Below are 16394 nucleotides of genomic sequence, written 5' to 3'. Positions count from 1 at the left end.
TGCTGCCAGGGCTTATTTAGCCTCGACTGAAGGGATCCAAATTTGCTGAATACTGTGAGGTTCCTGAAGACAGGACAATCTTTTAACATTTCTCCCAATAGCAGCTCTACTCTCTTGCTACACAACAACTGCTTCTCCCAGGTTGATGTTACCTGGAACCTTGTTGCACATGCCTTCTGATCCATCAACCAGATCAATGGGAACATGGCTACCTGCCTCTGATATAACATCAAACTCCATAAAGACCCCTCCAAAGTAGCTGTCAAATCAACTTTGAACTGCTGGTCATTTGACCTCCACAGTGCAGCAAGCTCTTTGCTTATTTTGCAGACCCATTCACCACACTCATACCTTCTCAGTTTGGCTAACATAATACTGTCAAAAACTGTCAGAAGTTTGTGACATTCTTACCCACTTAAATGAATATAACCATCACCATCTCAAAACCAATCAACCAATCTGGAAAATGGAGATGGACGTGCAGTTTGTCCTTCTCTGCCCTTCCCCTCCCTGTTTCTGTGATACATGATTTCTCTAATAGCCTGCCACTGCAACCCCCCAAAAAACTGCTGCATAATCTATACTGGGGAACAGTAACAAATACCAAATCAAAGCAGTGCTTCGTAACAGAAGGACACTAAAGAATAACTAACCTAAGAGGGTAGATGCTGGTGGTGTGGCAGCGGAGGTCGAACCTTCCCATCAATCATCCATTAAATTCTATTGACAAAAATGCACAGCTAATGGTGGTGACTCTACGTAGAAAAACAGTGTTTTGTAGCTGAGAATTTGCTCTACCAAATAGAGCTCTTGTGCTCTTTGTAGCTGTTGTAGTTTCCATGGATATAAACACAAGGCATTACTTTCAGACTGACCTACATAGATTTCTAGCTCCTTTGAAACTGCTTGAGTTTAAAATGCACACATACCTTTCAGGATCTCTGATAAAGTTTCATAACACATGAAGGGGCCGTACACAGAAGAGAGTTGTGCTTGACAGCTTTGGTTTTGGGTTTTCTTCTCTCCTTTGGTTGTGTATGGTTGTTTCTTTTTTTTTTTTTTTAAATGAACTTGGAGATGACCTTCTAGAAGGCGCTTAAAATCAATTCACTGTGCTGCATTAGCTGCTTCCTTCTTCACATATTATGGTTTCCAGATCAACTTAAGATACTCGGATTCAAAGTTAAAGAGAACTTAGATGTAAGTCTGCAAGAGAAACAGCGCATCTGGATTCATTTGCTCATCTCTTCGGCATCTTAATGAAGAAATTCCTGAATACAATTAACACGCATTTACATTAAAAATAGCAAAACACACGTAAACCCTAGTGATTTTACAGACTAAAAACTCCACCTAGTGAAAAATCCTAATACAGACATGTCATCAAGTTTCTAAATCAAGTTCTACTAGACGCTGAGGAAAAACTTAAAGGGACTACTCCCAAAATACTTACGTGTACTTCACTACCAAGAAAACAAAATTCCACACATAAAACTGAAGAGGACCACTGCTGCTGTCTCACACAAGCAATAAATCACAAGAAATACCAAACAACCCATTCTGAGCACTCTTGTTTATAAAGTACAACTCCTGACTTACTATTTCCTAGCAGTTAAGGACGTAATCATAGAATGGTTTGGGTTGGAAGGGACCTTTAAGATCATCTAGTTCCTAACCCTTGCTATAGGCAGGGACACCTCCCTCTAGACCAGGTTGCTCACAGCCCCATCCAGCCTGGCCTTGAACACTTCCAGGGAGGGGATATCCACAACCTTGCTGGGCAACCTGTTCCAGTGTCTCACCACCCTCACAGTAAGGAATTTCTTCCTAATACCTAGTCTAAATCTGCCCTCTTCCAGTTTTAAACCATTTCCCCTCATCCTGTCACTACTTGCCCGTATAAAAAGTCCCTCCTCAGCTTTCCTGTACCCCCTTCAGGAAGGCCGCAATAAGGTCTCCTCAGAGCCTTCTCTTCTCCAGGCTGAAGAGCTTCAGCTCTCTCAGCCGAAACCCATAGAGGAGGTGCTCCATCCTCTGATCATCTTCTCGGCCCTCTTCTAGACCTGCTCCAACAGCTCCACGTCCTTCTCGTGTTGAGGGCCCCAGAACTGGACACAGTACTCCAGGTGGGGTCTCACGAGAGCAGAGCAGAGGGGCAGAATCACCTCCCTGGACCTGCTGGATGCAACCCAGTACACAGTTGGCCTTCTGGGCTGTGAGCACACACTGCTGGCTCTTGCTGAGTCTTTCATCAACAGGCACCACCAAATCCTTCTCCTCAGGGTTGCTCTCAAGCCATTCGCTGTCCAGCCTTTATCCACACTCAGGATTGCCCCAACTCAGGTGCAGGACCTTGCACTTGGCCTTGTTGAACTTCATGAGGTTGGCATGGGCCTACCTCTCAAGCCTGTCCAGGTCCCCTCTGGATGGCATCCCTTCCTTCTGGCATGTCAACCCAGCCTCTGTTAGTCACACTCCCCTCACAACAGTCTGAACTAACGCTTGGGGTGATTTTTCAAAACCTTCTTACCAAAGAAAGCTATTCTTAGAAAAAGTACTGGAACTCAGTCTGTTAAGCTACAGATACCCATTATCCAGAGAATATCTACTTGCGAGTATCTACAGTCTCAAGCACTGCAGCTTCCACCAGATGGTCTCTGCTGCTAGATGTCCAACTTGTGCTACTATTCTCCAGATTACTTGAAGATAATTCTCATTATCCATCCAACCTCTAATATCTGAAAGCAGGCACTAACAGTTTTCCCTGTCATCCAAACAAGAAGTACTCAATGACCAAAGCTAAGTTTCCCTGATGGTCAACCAAATAAAAAACGTGTTTTGAAGTTCCTTGACTGCAGCTATACTGAGCCTAAGCATTTTTCAACATAAATGTTCATATCAGTTTTTCTATGCTAGTATTCCTTTCTTCACAGGAATTTAGTTATATCAGCATGCTGACTGACTTTATTTAAAAGCAACTAAAAAGGTAATAAAGTTTCCCAGGCTTATTAAAAAAAAAATGAAAAATCCCTGTTTCTTAACCATTTATTCACAAATATAGTTCCGTGTTTAGTTTTACAACATCTTAATGTCCAGAAATACGCCAAGCTGGTAACCACTGTGACGCTACTCAACGTTTTTTTTCTTTTTTAGATACCTAAAGAGAACTTTAAAATTCTGACATCTCTTTTCAAACATCTTTGATAAAAAAATTTACTCAGGTCAACAAAAGAATCCAGCCTTAGTAACTGCCATTTTAGCATGCATTCAAAGTATTGCTGGAAAGGCTGCCATCCAAAATAAATATCCCATTTTCTTCCAATGCTTTTTAATGTATTTTTAATATTTTTAAGAATACAACAGAAATGTAACTGAAGTAACTTCTTTTTATTCTTCACAGCTTTGGAAAATGTCAATAGATTAACTTTTCTGGCACTAAATTTCTCCAGACTGCTTGGCTTCTGTAATAAACCCATATACTGTTGGTGCTTTATTTAAGACAAGGAGTGTTTCCTTTCCACTTTCTTATGTGAGCATTTGAATACATCATTCCTGAACATTTCCCATTCATTCCAATTTGGTCCATTTATTCTCTCCATAGAGCACAATTTTCAACTTCATTAACCCAGACTTTTGAAATAAACAGAACTGTTGAAGTGCTGAAACTGAAAGGAAGTATAGGGAAAAAAATGTCAATTTTAGCAACACCATATGAAAAAGGAAATACTTCATAGCATACATTCTGAGGTTCTATTTGCAGATATAGAAAATTTCATACAATGCCCCTTTCAAAACCTAAGGAGCATGCACACCAAATTTTATTTAAAGTCTCTAGTCTTTTGGATAACAGTTGACTGCTTAAAAAAAAAAACTCAGAAAATTATTTTCTCAGTCATTAATCACAGTTAGGAAAACCATGTGGAAAGAAATCCATGACAGTAAGTATTTGACCCATGAGGTAAAAAAAAAAAAAAACATTCAACTTTACAGAAAAAAATATATACAATCTACTACTGATGACTCAGAAAAGCCACAGAACACAAGACTCCATCTATTTCTGGATGTTCACGAGAAGACACGTGAACCAAAACCATCTGTCACTGACAGTTTGTAGGTCTTCAGTACTGATGTAGAAGCTTAATAGCTTTAGAAACTGAGGAAAATAATTTAAAAAGAAACTTGTCAGAAATTACAGACATAATTGGTATACTTCAGAAATGGTATGTAGAAAGATAGAGGGAAAAGTAGTCAAAGCCAAAGGGAACTTACACTTGCAGCAACAACATCACCAAGTACCAGGCTGACATCCAGGAAGGATGATTATCTGTTCCTAGCCAAAAAAACACTACAGAATTCAACAAAAAACTTTTCAGCAGAGACTGTGATACAAACCTATGATCCAGTCAAAGCTGTAAAAGGGGCAAGAGAAAACTGAATATAATGCAGACATTATTTGACTTTAAAAATGAGGAAGTGACAAACAAGTGCATTGTAAGGGGTATGTCTGGAACAGAGAACAGATGATGGAATTAAATATAGAAATATAGTCACTGAAAGAAGAAAAGGCAGCAACAACCACCTTCCTTAAACTGAGAGAGAAGACAAGAAAAATGCATAAGTGAAAGGCAGGCAAAAGAAAAAAAAAAACCTACAGGTGGAACGAGTCAGATCATCCTCATAATTCATTCTCAGGAAAGAGAGAGGAAAATTAAAAAAGGGAAAAAAGAGATCGTAGGCATATCAAGTCAAGAATAAAGTAAGGTTTAAGCAATGCATCTGAAGGGACAGGACAGCTCAGCTTTGCAAAAATGAAACTTCATTAGGCTGGAGAGGGCAGGGAAAAGATGGTGGAACAGAAGAAGAATCTCAGTTTGACACCAGTCAAAGGACTTTCAGACAACATCAGCAGCATTTGAACGCTATAAGCAGCACTGGGATTTGCCAGGGCTTGCTTTCTGCAGAAGTAAATACCCTTTCTATTTCAAGACACCACATCTCCAGTGAAATTCTCCTCCATAACATGCAAGAAAAATTATAGAACTGGCTGTGCCTGAACCAAGTCTTTGAGTATACAGATAACAGCCTTCAGCTCTCATCTACTTACATAAGCATTATCATACAAAAAGGAATATATATGTACTTAAGGTTATTTCTGCTCTGTGTTACATTTACAAAAAATCAGTAACAACTCTTGTAAAGGAACCATTTATGGTTTTGGATTCCTTATGATTAAGTGGAGGAAGTTTGATCACTGTTAAAACATCTTTGACTTCTCCTTCAATAAACTACCACCCGGAAGGCAAAGTTACAGTTGATGTAATTACAGAAAATCAGAAATCAAAGGCACTAGAGCTGCTTTAATTAACAAGATTATTCTCTGCTGCAGGTTGTGCTCCTCCTAGCCTATAGTTATCTGCAGTCAAAAGGATGTGGCCAGCCTGACACTTTGCTTTTTAAATGCCAGCAGATCAAAATGGATGTTAACCAAGTTGGTCAAGCACAAAGTAAGTGTGTCCTAAAAAGGTCACTACTCATTAGTCTATTTAGAATATTACAGCAGATGAACAAGTGCCTCTGAAATTTAGCCAAGCAGAAAGAAGTAGCGTTAAATTCAGTAACGTTTTCAATTCATCAACAGCAGTGGCACCACTCATTACTGTTAATACAGGCCAAAGAAACAATAGTGTGAGGAATTGCTATAGATACAGTAACTACAACATGCAGAACAAAAATAAACCGAAACTTCCATTTGTGCCGTTCCACGATTCTGTGATTTACATCTCTATCTTTCTCACATTTCTGCTTTTCTGTATTAAATTACATACAGGTTTGAGATGGTTTATTTCCATAAAAATAACTAAACTACAGGAATGAAAAATTATTTTACGTTCACAGTAATAAGGGGGAAAACTTTGCCAATACTTCTCATCATTTTTTTTTTTGAGGAAATACAACTTACAGGTAACAAGGCTGTATTTTCTATAACTACTTCATCATACTTACCTGAGCTGAAACTAGCTTGCATTATAAATTTATAGCTATAATTTTTTTATATTAAAATCACTTCAATTTTATTTAAAATATTTATTGTATTACCACGGCTCATGGGACCTCTTGATCAGGGAGAAGGGGGTGAAACCTTATGTTTGGAGGCCTTGGCCCTTATGGGCAGTACGAACCAAAGGACACAAAGAGAAGGGAGCAGGGCATAGTATATTCTGTACATACACACCATATACAGTATAAAAACTATCGTATACTGCTCTGATTTAGGAGTTTTTAGTAGTTACTTAAAAAAGAAAACACCTTCCATACACCACTTAAGAATCTGGAATAATGAAATGTAATCAAGTCTGCCACCTAGCACGTGTTGCTCTTTACCTGCCTGTTTTCCAATACAAATTTAACAGGAAATGCATGGTATGATTTTAAAAACATCCCACACTGCAGAATAGTTAGTCACTTCTTACAAGTCATGAACCATGGGAAAACATGAAAGTTCAGTTACTTCAGCAGTTTATCCAAACAGCGATAAGAAATCAATGCTTTCAGGGAGTGAAAAATTGCAGTAAACTCAGAGCAGTGAAAATGAATGCCTGGAGCTCATATTTGAAGAGCATCAAAGAAATGAAAGGCTATGAAGCAATTTCCATGCACAAGGCTTTACTAAAAGAATTAATGCGCGCTTATTTCGCTTTCTCTGATATCACTAATTGAACATTAAACTCATGTTTACACTTAAAGACCTTCCCAACGTGCTATAAAGCAGCTGCGCCATTTACTTGTGCTGAAGACAGAACACATTACTTCTTCTCACTATTTTTATAACTTAATTGGACCGTTAATAAATACGGAATGGCTACATAAGAACACTGCATTTTTCTTAACATATGAAGGAAGTCTGCTCGATAATGTTACTATTCATCTATCAACCTTATCAAATGAATGGCTAATTAAACAGTACCCCAATGAAGTATATGTAATATTTTAGATACAGGCAAAGGGAGCCACTGGATTAAAGTTCTTCTCCTCTTTACTTGGCATAGCAATACAGTTTCGCAGCATATATCATAGCTGAACCTGAGAAAGTACCAGCAGATGTTATCGTAATTTTACCCCCAAAATTAGTCCTGCACACATCTGGCAGTGTTTGCAGCGGAGATTTTTGCTTGCCCATAGACTGAGACCTTAGTACTGCCCCAAACGGAGATCACAAATGATTCTCACAGTTACAAGCCTCCAAGCTTTCCGTGAAAACGTTCCTCAGAAGTCCTCCTACCACATCAAAAATCTGCACACGCACAACCAAGATGCGTGGCAACGCACTGCTGTATACCCACAGCTCTTGCACCGCCAAGAGGCTTTTTGCCTGCCAGCACACCGGTCATCCAGACACGAGCGAGACTGCACCCCGCGAGCACAGCAATTCAAAACACTGCGTTACTCCAAGACTGTCACAACACCGCATCAAATCGTGAATGGCTCCAACTGCAGGGCTTGCTAGTTGTGTTTTGCATACTCACAGACACTGGAAAGCTATACTGAGCTCATTTCCCAGTTCAAGCGTCTGCGGGTGCAGATTCAACTCCTGATAGTAAACACAACGAGTCTGGCGTGGAAGCCTTAAACAACGACCAAACAGCCATCGGTGATTCAAAGTTAATCATGATCCACCCACTGGCTATGCCAGGCAAACAAAATATAATATAAATAAATATAATATCATGAATAAAACCATGCAAAATATACTGCACACGCTTCTTTTGCACCAGCAGTTTGCCATTGCTAACACCACCGGTGAGTAGGGTCATTTCTCACCGTCTTTTTTTTTAAGGTAAACAAGAAATTACTCACAATATTAGATTTCATTACTATATTTCATTTGAATTCTCCACCATAAGCCATTGCAAATACTGCCATTTCCTCTGAAAACTCATAGGCAATAAAAAGTTTCTAAACTATAACACTTGCAAATATTCTCCTCCTCCAAGAGGGTCAAGACATTCGCTTTATCCAAAATGAAAGCTTACCTATGCTACTCTTACATCCACTTTTCACACCTCCACTTGCTAGAAGGCTGTCAGTCATCCACCAAAACCATAAGTCAGTCCCCATGGACTGATAATGCTTAAGGAAACCTACTCTTCCTTGCTTTTGTAAAAGACACCAGCTGCACAATGCAGTCCGGTATCACAATGGCCCTCAACACTTTGGTGTTTTGTTTTCTTTTTAATTGCAATACCCATCACTTTCATTGCTTCTTCGAAAGTGAGCATCTCCGTGGGCTCGCTGTTCTCCGCTGGCTTTCTGCCCCTGTATTTCTGTCAGTGTTCTCTGCAGACAGTAGAATTCAATTAGTGCTCTTCAGAAAGAAAGCCAGCACTTTCACAATACGGTGATGAGGAGCGGAGTAAACACCTTCCATCACGTTTTTGCTAGGAAAGAAAACAAGACTCCTACCCCGAAAACCACTTTGGCAGACAACTCGTCAGAGAGTCTATTGGAACTGGAAGAAGCCAGAGTTAACAGTTACGAAAGGCACTGGCAAAACAAACAGCAATCAACCAGCAGCACACCGCAGCACCACAGAAGAACTGGTGAATGGCAGAATTACAGCGGTGGGCTCCCATTTCACAACTCCCTGGCACCTCACGGCTAGCAAAGCCAGAAGCGAGGCAGAAATCTACAGCAGGTGAAACTTCACACTTCAGTGCAAAAATCAGCTCGTGAACGCTCACAAAACCCCGCGGTTTACGTGAAAAGAATGAACAGCTTGTAACATCAGAATAGGAAGGTGGGAGCCAGAACAAAACGCACAAAAAAAAAGGAGCGCTCCTGCCAGCCTGGAAGTCTGCAGGCCCGAGCTGCCTTTTTGCCAGCAAGACGCCATGGATACGGGAACTTTGCACGGGCTCAAGAAGACCTTAAAGAAGGACAAACAACCTGCTGGGGCACAGAATGCGAACACAGAACCACAGCCGGCCCAGGACAGCCCCGAGCGAGCTGGAGAACTACAGAACTACTTGAGATCTACACTCAGAACCGCGCCGCCCGCAGGACGCCAGGCCCTTCCCGTCCACGCAGCCCTGCTCCAGGTCGGCAGAGCAGCGCAAGGCCCGGCACAGGCGGAAGCAGCGCTCAGCATCAAGGCCACGCCCGGGGCTCAGCGCAGCCTCCGGCGGCGGGGCGGGGCGGGGCGGGGGCCGGGCACGGCAACGCGAGGCAACCGGAGGGCCGGTGGCGCGCCACTCTCCGCTCCAACCCGGGGACGGCGGCCAGCCTCCCTGCTCACCTGCAGCGGCTACACTCCGCCCGCCTCTCGCAGCGCTCCACCGGCAGCTCCGGCAGCTCCCACAGCCCCGCGCAGCCCTCGCGCTCCTCGCCCTCCTCCCCCGGGCACGGGCCTGCGGCGGCGCCGCTCCCTCCCTCCATGCCCGCGCGGCGGGAAGCGCCACCTTCCCCCCAGCAGGGGGCGCCGGCGAGAAGGGAGAACGCGCGGGGGTCTCAGCCAATCAGGGCGCGGAGACGGCGACGCCACGCCTCTCTGTCCTCCGCCGGGGTGCGGCGCGATGCGGCCGCCAGGGGGCGCTGTTGGTGCGCGGCGCTTCCCGCTGCTGCGGCCCGCGCTGCTCCTGCCGCTGTGACCGGGCCGGATCGGGTCGGGTCGGGTCGGGTCGGGTCCTTCCTTCCCTCCTTCCCTTCCACCTCCAGCGTGACTGTCACTGAAAGCAGGGCCTTCTTTTTGGCGCTCTGCAGGACCCTAAACACGTCCCTGCTACCAGTAACAGTCACGCTGAAGCTGGAGTCATTATCCATTCACTTTTAATTAGCCGCTGGTAATTACGAGCATGCCGTTTTAATTGATACTTTCGTTGGCATGTTTCTAGGTAGCTATTCGGGCCTTGCCGCGTCCGCAGGCGCCCGTCAGAGCTCCCCATGTTTGCAGGCTCCGAGCCCTGGCTGCCTTCGCCAACCTTAGCACAATGTGCTGAAGATACAGACCAGGACCTGGACGTTGGTTCTACTGCTCGTTAAGGCAAGCATGATGATGAGGAGGACATACCTGGAGCCGATAGTATGGAAAGACCACGTCCACCTGCAAGTGATGGAGAAGAGAGCAAGCAGTCAGAATGCACATGAGGCATATTTTCCTGAAATCAGCAACTGCAGGTGTGGTTGGCATATGCGGACACGGCCTGTTCTGTTTTCTGCACCCACATCACAGTGCGTTTGCAGGGTTCCACTCTTTGGAGCCACTCGGTTTAATTCAGGCCTGCCGGTACTAGACCCGTGCGCAATGTCGAGACGGTTTTGCTTTTGAGTTCTGGTATTTTTGGTACCGTTTGTATTTCAGGCTCAAGGCACGAGTCGGTATGTTGCGTTGGGTGACACAACAGTCTTCCCATGGCAAAAGCTGCAGGAATAATCTGGTGAAGCTCAAGAGCAAAGCATTAGAAACACTCCTGGCACAAGATAGATGGATGCATAAAGAACGGAAATAAGAAAAATACATAAGGTCACTTTATTGACAGGGAAATGGGTGAATGTGGCAGGGATTAGCTATGGGCTAAATAGGGAGCCATAGCTTTTATCCGTGTATATCCTTCTGAACAGACTGGTGAGCAGTTTAAGCCAAAGGAAAATGTTGGTAGGAGATCAAGGTAGGATAAACTGCAGATGCCTAAAATGCAGGCTTGAAGCTAGAGGGTTTCTGTTATCAGAACATTATCGGTCCGGACTCCAAATAAAAGCAGAAGAGATTAAAAGCCAGACCAACCTTAGCTTTTCTGTGCATGTGACATTCTTCTAGGTTTATGACCTGCTTTCGCAAAAGCTGTAGCCTCATACAAAATGTGCTTTCATGGCTGCGAACAAATGCTGAATTCAGACTCCTAGTTATTCTTTCCCGTCCGCCCTTGTACTTAGCTGTATATTCCTGGGACTGTTCCAAAGCCAGCAGCTGGGCAGGATGAACTTCCTGAGCAGGCCGACTGCAGGGTCACCAGCACGAGGTGTGGGGTGCAGGAGCAGAGGCAGGGCTGGGAGCCTGGAAGCGCTGACAGATGAAGCTGCTGTCTCAGCATGCCAGCAGCGAGGCTGGGGCATCCAGCAGCACGGAGCACTGTGAGCCAGACTCAGATGCCGCGGAACCATGTGTGGAAAAAAAGGTTGGGGAAAAGACTCATCCTGCAGTTAGAAAGATGAAACGTTTTTGTCTGTTCTCAGAGATCCCCGCCACCGTTTTTCACAAAAGAAAGCGGTTGCTGATTCTATAGAAAAATAATATTAACCTTCTCAGCTGGGAATATTTGTGACAGAAGCCTTAGAGGACATTGACTTAGAGTGGCCAGAATATTAGGTAGGGAATTCTATGAGTAATGTTGCTAAACACCACTGTAGCTGACAACAAATGCAGGACAAGTATGGGAGTGTCTGAACTCAGAACCAGGAAAGCGAGTTCTGAAGAAGAGCTTGCTTTCTGTTTGACTTAAGCAAATGCTCGCCTGGTTTGCCAGTCCTCTTGCATCTTGAGGCAGGTCTTTTTGATGAAAGAGAGAAGGGGTTAGTGGGACAAGCTTTCAAGCTATCTGGCCCTCATAACACAAATGCAGCTGCACACCAGGGACTCTGTGACTATTGCTACCAACGGTGCTGTGTTTTTCCACATGCACAGTGATGCTGGGAGCTCAAGAGCAAAGGCTGACAAGGTCTGTCATGAGGAGGCACCATATTACCATTGAGTTACAGTGTGAAAGCTGGGAGTAAAACACCCTGTCCTGTTTGTCTGGGCAGCTAAGGCCTGCGTATGCCAAGGAAGAGAAAATGCGAAAAATAAGTAAAAAAGATTTAGTCTTCCAGGACTGAAAAAAATGATTGCATAGTAAGAACAATGTAACAGTGAGGTGCAGTGCATAATGCGTCTTGTAATCTGTTGAGTCTGTAGGCTTCAAGATGAAAAGTCTTTGGATTTGTCTGTTATTTATGGTACCACATTGCTCTGCAAGAACTGACAGCAAGTGTCTTGAAACACACAGAATTCAATTGAGGTATTTTAGTCGCTGCTGACTGGTTGGAAATGTCCCTTACATTAGAGAAACAGCAGCAACGAAAGAAACATCCTGTTTCTTGCTTAACTTTCATCTGCATTTTTTTGCTGTTGACTTAAAAGCTAAAATTTGTGCAGCCATGTCCAAAATGCTCTGCAGCAACGATTCTTCCTTTGTTCTGTCTGATGAAAATTATTCTGCCGCGCTGGCTGTTGTTTTTAGCTCCTCTCTTCTGCACTGCTTGCCAAAATAGGGAGACTTTCCACAGTATCATTTCCCTCTGAGAATCACAGGATTTGGCAGATAATAATATTCATCTGCCTCTGACGTCGTGGGCCAACATAATAAAACAGGGAGCATTACTTTCAGAGAGGCCCCTGTAGCTTTGGTTTTGAAGACACGAATGAGCTACCATGAAATAATAAGGGCATGACTTTGCAAGGCAATTACTACATCGTATCACTGTCAGTTTACATGTTAGCACATGCAGTAAATGTGAGGAAGTGTTTTTCCCCATCCCTTTCACGCAGGGGTAATGATCTTGGCCGCAGCAACCCCAGGCAATGCTACAGGCTTGGGGCAGAGTGGCTGGAAGGTTGTGCGGAGGAAATGGACCTGGAGGTGTTGGTCAATGCTCAGCTGAGCATGAGCCAGCAGTGTGCCCAGGTGGCCAAGAAGGCCAATGGCATCCTGGCTTGGATCAGAACTAGTGTTGCCAGTAGGAGTAGGGAAGTGATCATCCCTCTGTACTCAGCCCTGGTGAGGCCCCACCTCGAGTACTGTGTCCAGTTTTGGGCCCCTCACTGCAAGAAAGACATTGAGGCCCTGGAGCGTGTTCAGAGGAGGGCAATGAAGCTGTGAGGGGTCTGGATCACAGGGCTGATGAGGAGCGGCTGAGGGAGCTGGGATTGTTCATTCTGGAGAAGAGGAGGCTCAGGGGAGACCTCATCGCTCTCTATAACTACCTGAAGGGAGGTTGTAGTGAGCCGGGGGTCGGCCTCTTCTCTCTTGTAACTAGTGACAGGACGAGGGGGAATGGCTTCAAGTTGCGCCAGGGGAGATTCAGGCTGGACATTAGGAAACACTACTTTTCTGAAAGAGTGGTCAGGCACTGGAATGGGCTGCCCAGGGAGGTGGTGGAGTCACTGTCCCTGGAGGTGTTCAAGAAACGTTTAGATGTTGTGTTGAGAGGCATGGTTTAGTGGGGTTATTGGTGGTAGGTGGATGGTTGGACTGGATGATCCTGTAGGTCTTTTCCAACCTTGCTAATTCTGTGATTCTATCTCCAATTTTGCAAAGGTAATAGTGTGGACTGATAGGTTGTTAGGAGTGCCACTATTTCTCTGGTCAGTCTATCAGCTGAAGCCTTTTAGAAATGCGTTAGAACTAATTTCAACTATATATAAGGTATACTTGAAGCATTTTTCTTCCAAGAAGACAGGAAGTACTGGGGCGGGACAAAGACCAGTACAGGGTATGGCTTTGCTTTTTAGTAATCTCTCAGCTTAGTCTTGGCAGCTTAGATAGTTTATTCCTGTTTTGAAAACGTGATCACTTACCAGCCTGAAGACTTACCTGCCGCTACATAGCTCTGCAGGTGTCATTTGTCACTTGCAAATAAGTACATTTCAACAAAAAAGCAGCTTCTGAGCATTTTGTTTGCGCTTGTTATTACAAAATTTTATAAAATTATGCAGAAAGACAGCTACTCTAAAGGAAATCCACAAGTACTAAAATGCTAGCAAGGCTGTTTGCAGTCTACCTGCGCTTGGAGTTTAGTGTTCTGTCCTCGGTGGCCAGGTGCCAATGGCTTTGCAGTACTTGTGCTTGGTCAGTCAGTCGCTTTTAACGGTGGAGAACTTTCAACAAGCGTGCACACCTTGTGCTCTCAGCGAAATCATGTTTTGAATGAAAAGCAGTGTTTCTCCACTTGTTCCATCACAAGTAGTGGTGGGTGCTGGCCATGGAGCAGGTATTGAACAAATGTTTGCCAGCTGTCTGCAGTCAGCCTCCACCAAGCTCAAGTTGGCACATGGCTCAGTCTGACACGTATTTTGCAAACCTGAAAAGCCCTGGCTTATTTCTGGATGTGACAAGTAATTGAAAGTCAGCTACAAAATGTTGCTGCTCCTGAAGGTGATGAGGTTTCTTCCCACCTCCCCAGTCACCACTCATGCTAACGTGAGGTCATCATGTGGTCTGCCACCTGCTCAGCAAATTTGTTTCTCTCGTTTATCTTCAGATAGATCAGTTCAGCTAGCTCTCTGGCCAGTCAGGAGCTAGTGTTGGCATAAGCGTGCAAGAAGGGAGAAGGAAAAGAGGAAAAAATCCATTACTTGGGAGTAGCCCAACTGATGAATCGCAGGGGTTGGAGGGGACCTCAAGAGATCATTGAGTCCAACCCCCATGCTAAAGCAGGTTCCCTACAGTAAGTTGCACAGTTAGGTGTCCAGACTGTTCTCAAGTATCTCCTTAGAAGAAGACTCTGCAGCCTCTCTGGGCAACCTGTTCCAGTGCTCCATCACCCTTACCATAAAGTTCTTCCACATGTTGGTGTGGAACTTCCTATGTTCAAGTTTTGGGCTGTTACTCCTTGTCCTCTTGCTACACACCACCAAAAAAAGCCTGGCCTCATCCATTTGCCTCCCACCTCCCTTTAGATACTTACAAACCCTGATCAGATCCCCCCTCAGCCTTCTTTTCCCCAGGCTGAACAGACCCAGGTCACCCAGCCTTTCCTCATGTGGAGATTTTCCTTTCCTCGTGGCCCTCTGCTGGACTCCTTCTAGGACATCTCTGTCTTGTTTTGAACATGAAGCCAAGGTAGCAGGAGGGGAACAGCCAGGTGAGGCACCTCCTTCCTGCAGGCTGACACATGGCCAATGCAGGCATGCTGCCTCCCTCCCTCTTGGCATCGTTTAGATCTCTGGTGTTTGTAAAAAGGTGAAACAGCAGTAAAAATGGAAAACATGCTGCTCTCTCAGTGGGTGCTGGGCAGGAGGTGCCGCACCGTGCTGTGCTGTGTCCCCGTCATCCATCCAGCCTCCACGTGTGCTTGGACTTCACTCTGCAGAGAGCTGCAGCTGCGTGAGATGTTGAAAATAGTTTGAAAAAAATAAAGCATTATTTTGGATGACGAAGTTGGCTTGTTAATTCAATGCTTTTAAAAGTTAACTCTCTTCTCAGCTGGTTTCCTTTTTATGTGTTGCATATAAATATCTATATGTCTTACATGACAGACTGGCATCAAACTTCACAAAATTTCATCTCTTCATCTAACAGACTGTACATCCAAAGTAAATGAAACACATCATGTGAGAAATGACTTGTTTCTATCTGCTGCTTCTAGAAAAGGCGCATGTTTGTAACATGCAAAGACATCATCAAGCAGAATTTTCAGCACTGGTTTGGAGGTTTTGTAACATTGTGCCATGCCCTCACTTGTGATACTGAGCTAGTAACAGAAGCAATTCTAATCCTAAACCTGTAATTGCGGTCTGCAATTGCTGCAGCTCAGATGACCTGGAGCATGTTATAGGAACAGCTAAGAACTTCCTGGTAGTCTGAAAATCCCTGCCCGAGATGAGATTTAAGATTCAGAATCTGCACACTGTATCGCTGCAAATACAGCTGGTTTTATAATCCTGGTGTGTTGCGTATGTTCTTTGGTGTCTGTGAAATGCAGTTGAAAATACAAAGAGCAAAGGCAAAACAAAGCACTCAAAGCGACTGAGAGATTAAGCAGGCAGCAGAGATATGGTCTTTGAAGCGGTATCAGCTGAAATACTGCACGTAAGAGCCAATCTCCCTGCAGCTTTCAAACTTCAGAACGGGGACCAGGCAGTTCATGTCTTCAGACAGCCCAGAGTCCCTGGGATGCTGACAAGCACATAGGGAAGATCCACTTGTATCAGCTTGTATGGTGCACAGGCACATCACAGGCAGAGAACGGAGAATGAGAGCACGGGTTAAGGTGTGCTGACCGAGATCTTTCACTATAAGCTTTTATTAAGGCCCATTGGTATCTATACACAGTTCAGCTGTGCTTTTACAGGGCACTCGAGCGTTGCCCTCTTCCAGTCACTTTTCAGACTTTGCATTTGGGGAATCGTTTCAGAGGCATAATAAGACCATCACCGAAGTATTTGTTTTAGAAACATCAGTTGAGAATCTGGCGAAACATCACAATTACTGTGTTTCTTTCCTCTTCCTGCTTCTGGGTCAGTGACAGTATGCCATTCCCTACGTGAGCAGAGGAGACTGGTGTGGAAAGTCACAAGTGGAAGCCGCTCCCTCCCTGCTCCTTCACTCACCTCCCAGTCCTTTGGTCCAAATAAAGAAGCAACA

The 16394-nt window shown here is 44.4% G+C and overlaps 1 protein-coding gene across 1 annotated transcript in view; it reads right to left on the bottom strand.

Annotated features, from left to right (window-relative positions):
• DTWD2 (DTW domain containing 2) overlaps nt 1-9537 on the bottom strand; it is a 69742-nt gene extending 60205 nt beyond the window's left edge. Inside the window, exon 1 of the mRNA XM_021380905.1 lies at nt 9293-9537. Within this exon, the coding sequence (XP_021236580.1) occupies nt 9293-9432 (140 nt within the window). The 5' untranslated portion in view covers nt 9433-9537. The remainder of the gene's footprint in view (nt 1-9292) is intronic.

This window comes from Numida meleagris, chromosome Z (assembly GCF_002078875.1).
Source record: "Numida meleagris isolate 19003 breed g44 Domestic line chromosome Z, NumMel1.0, whole genome shotgun sequence".
Taxonomy (NCBI): domain Eukaryota; kingdom Metazoa; phylum Chordata; class Aves; order Galliformes; family Numididae; genus Numida; species Numida meleagris.
Note: the sequence above shows the minus strand (reverse complement) of the source record. Positions and strands in the feature narration are given on the sequence as shown.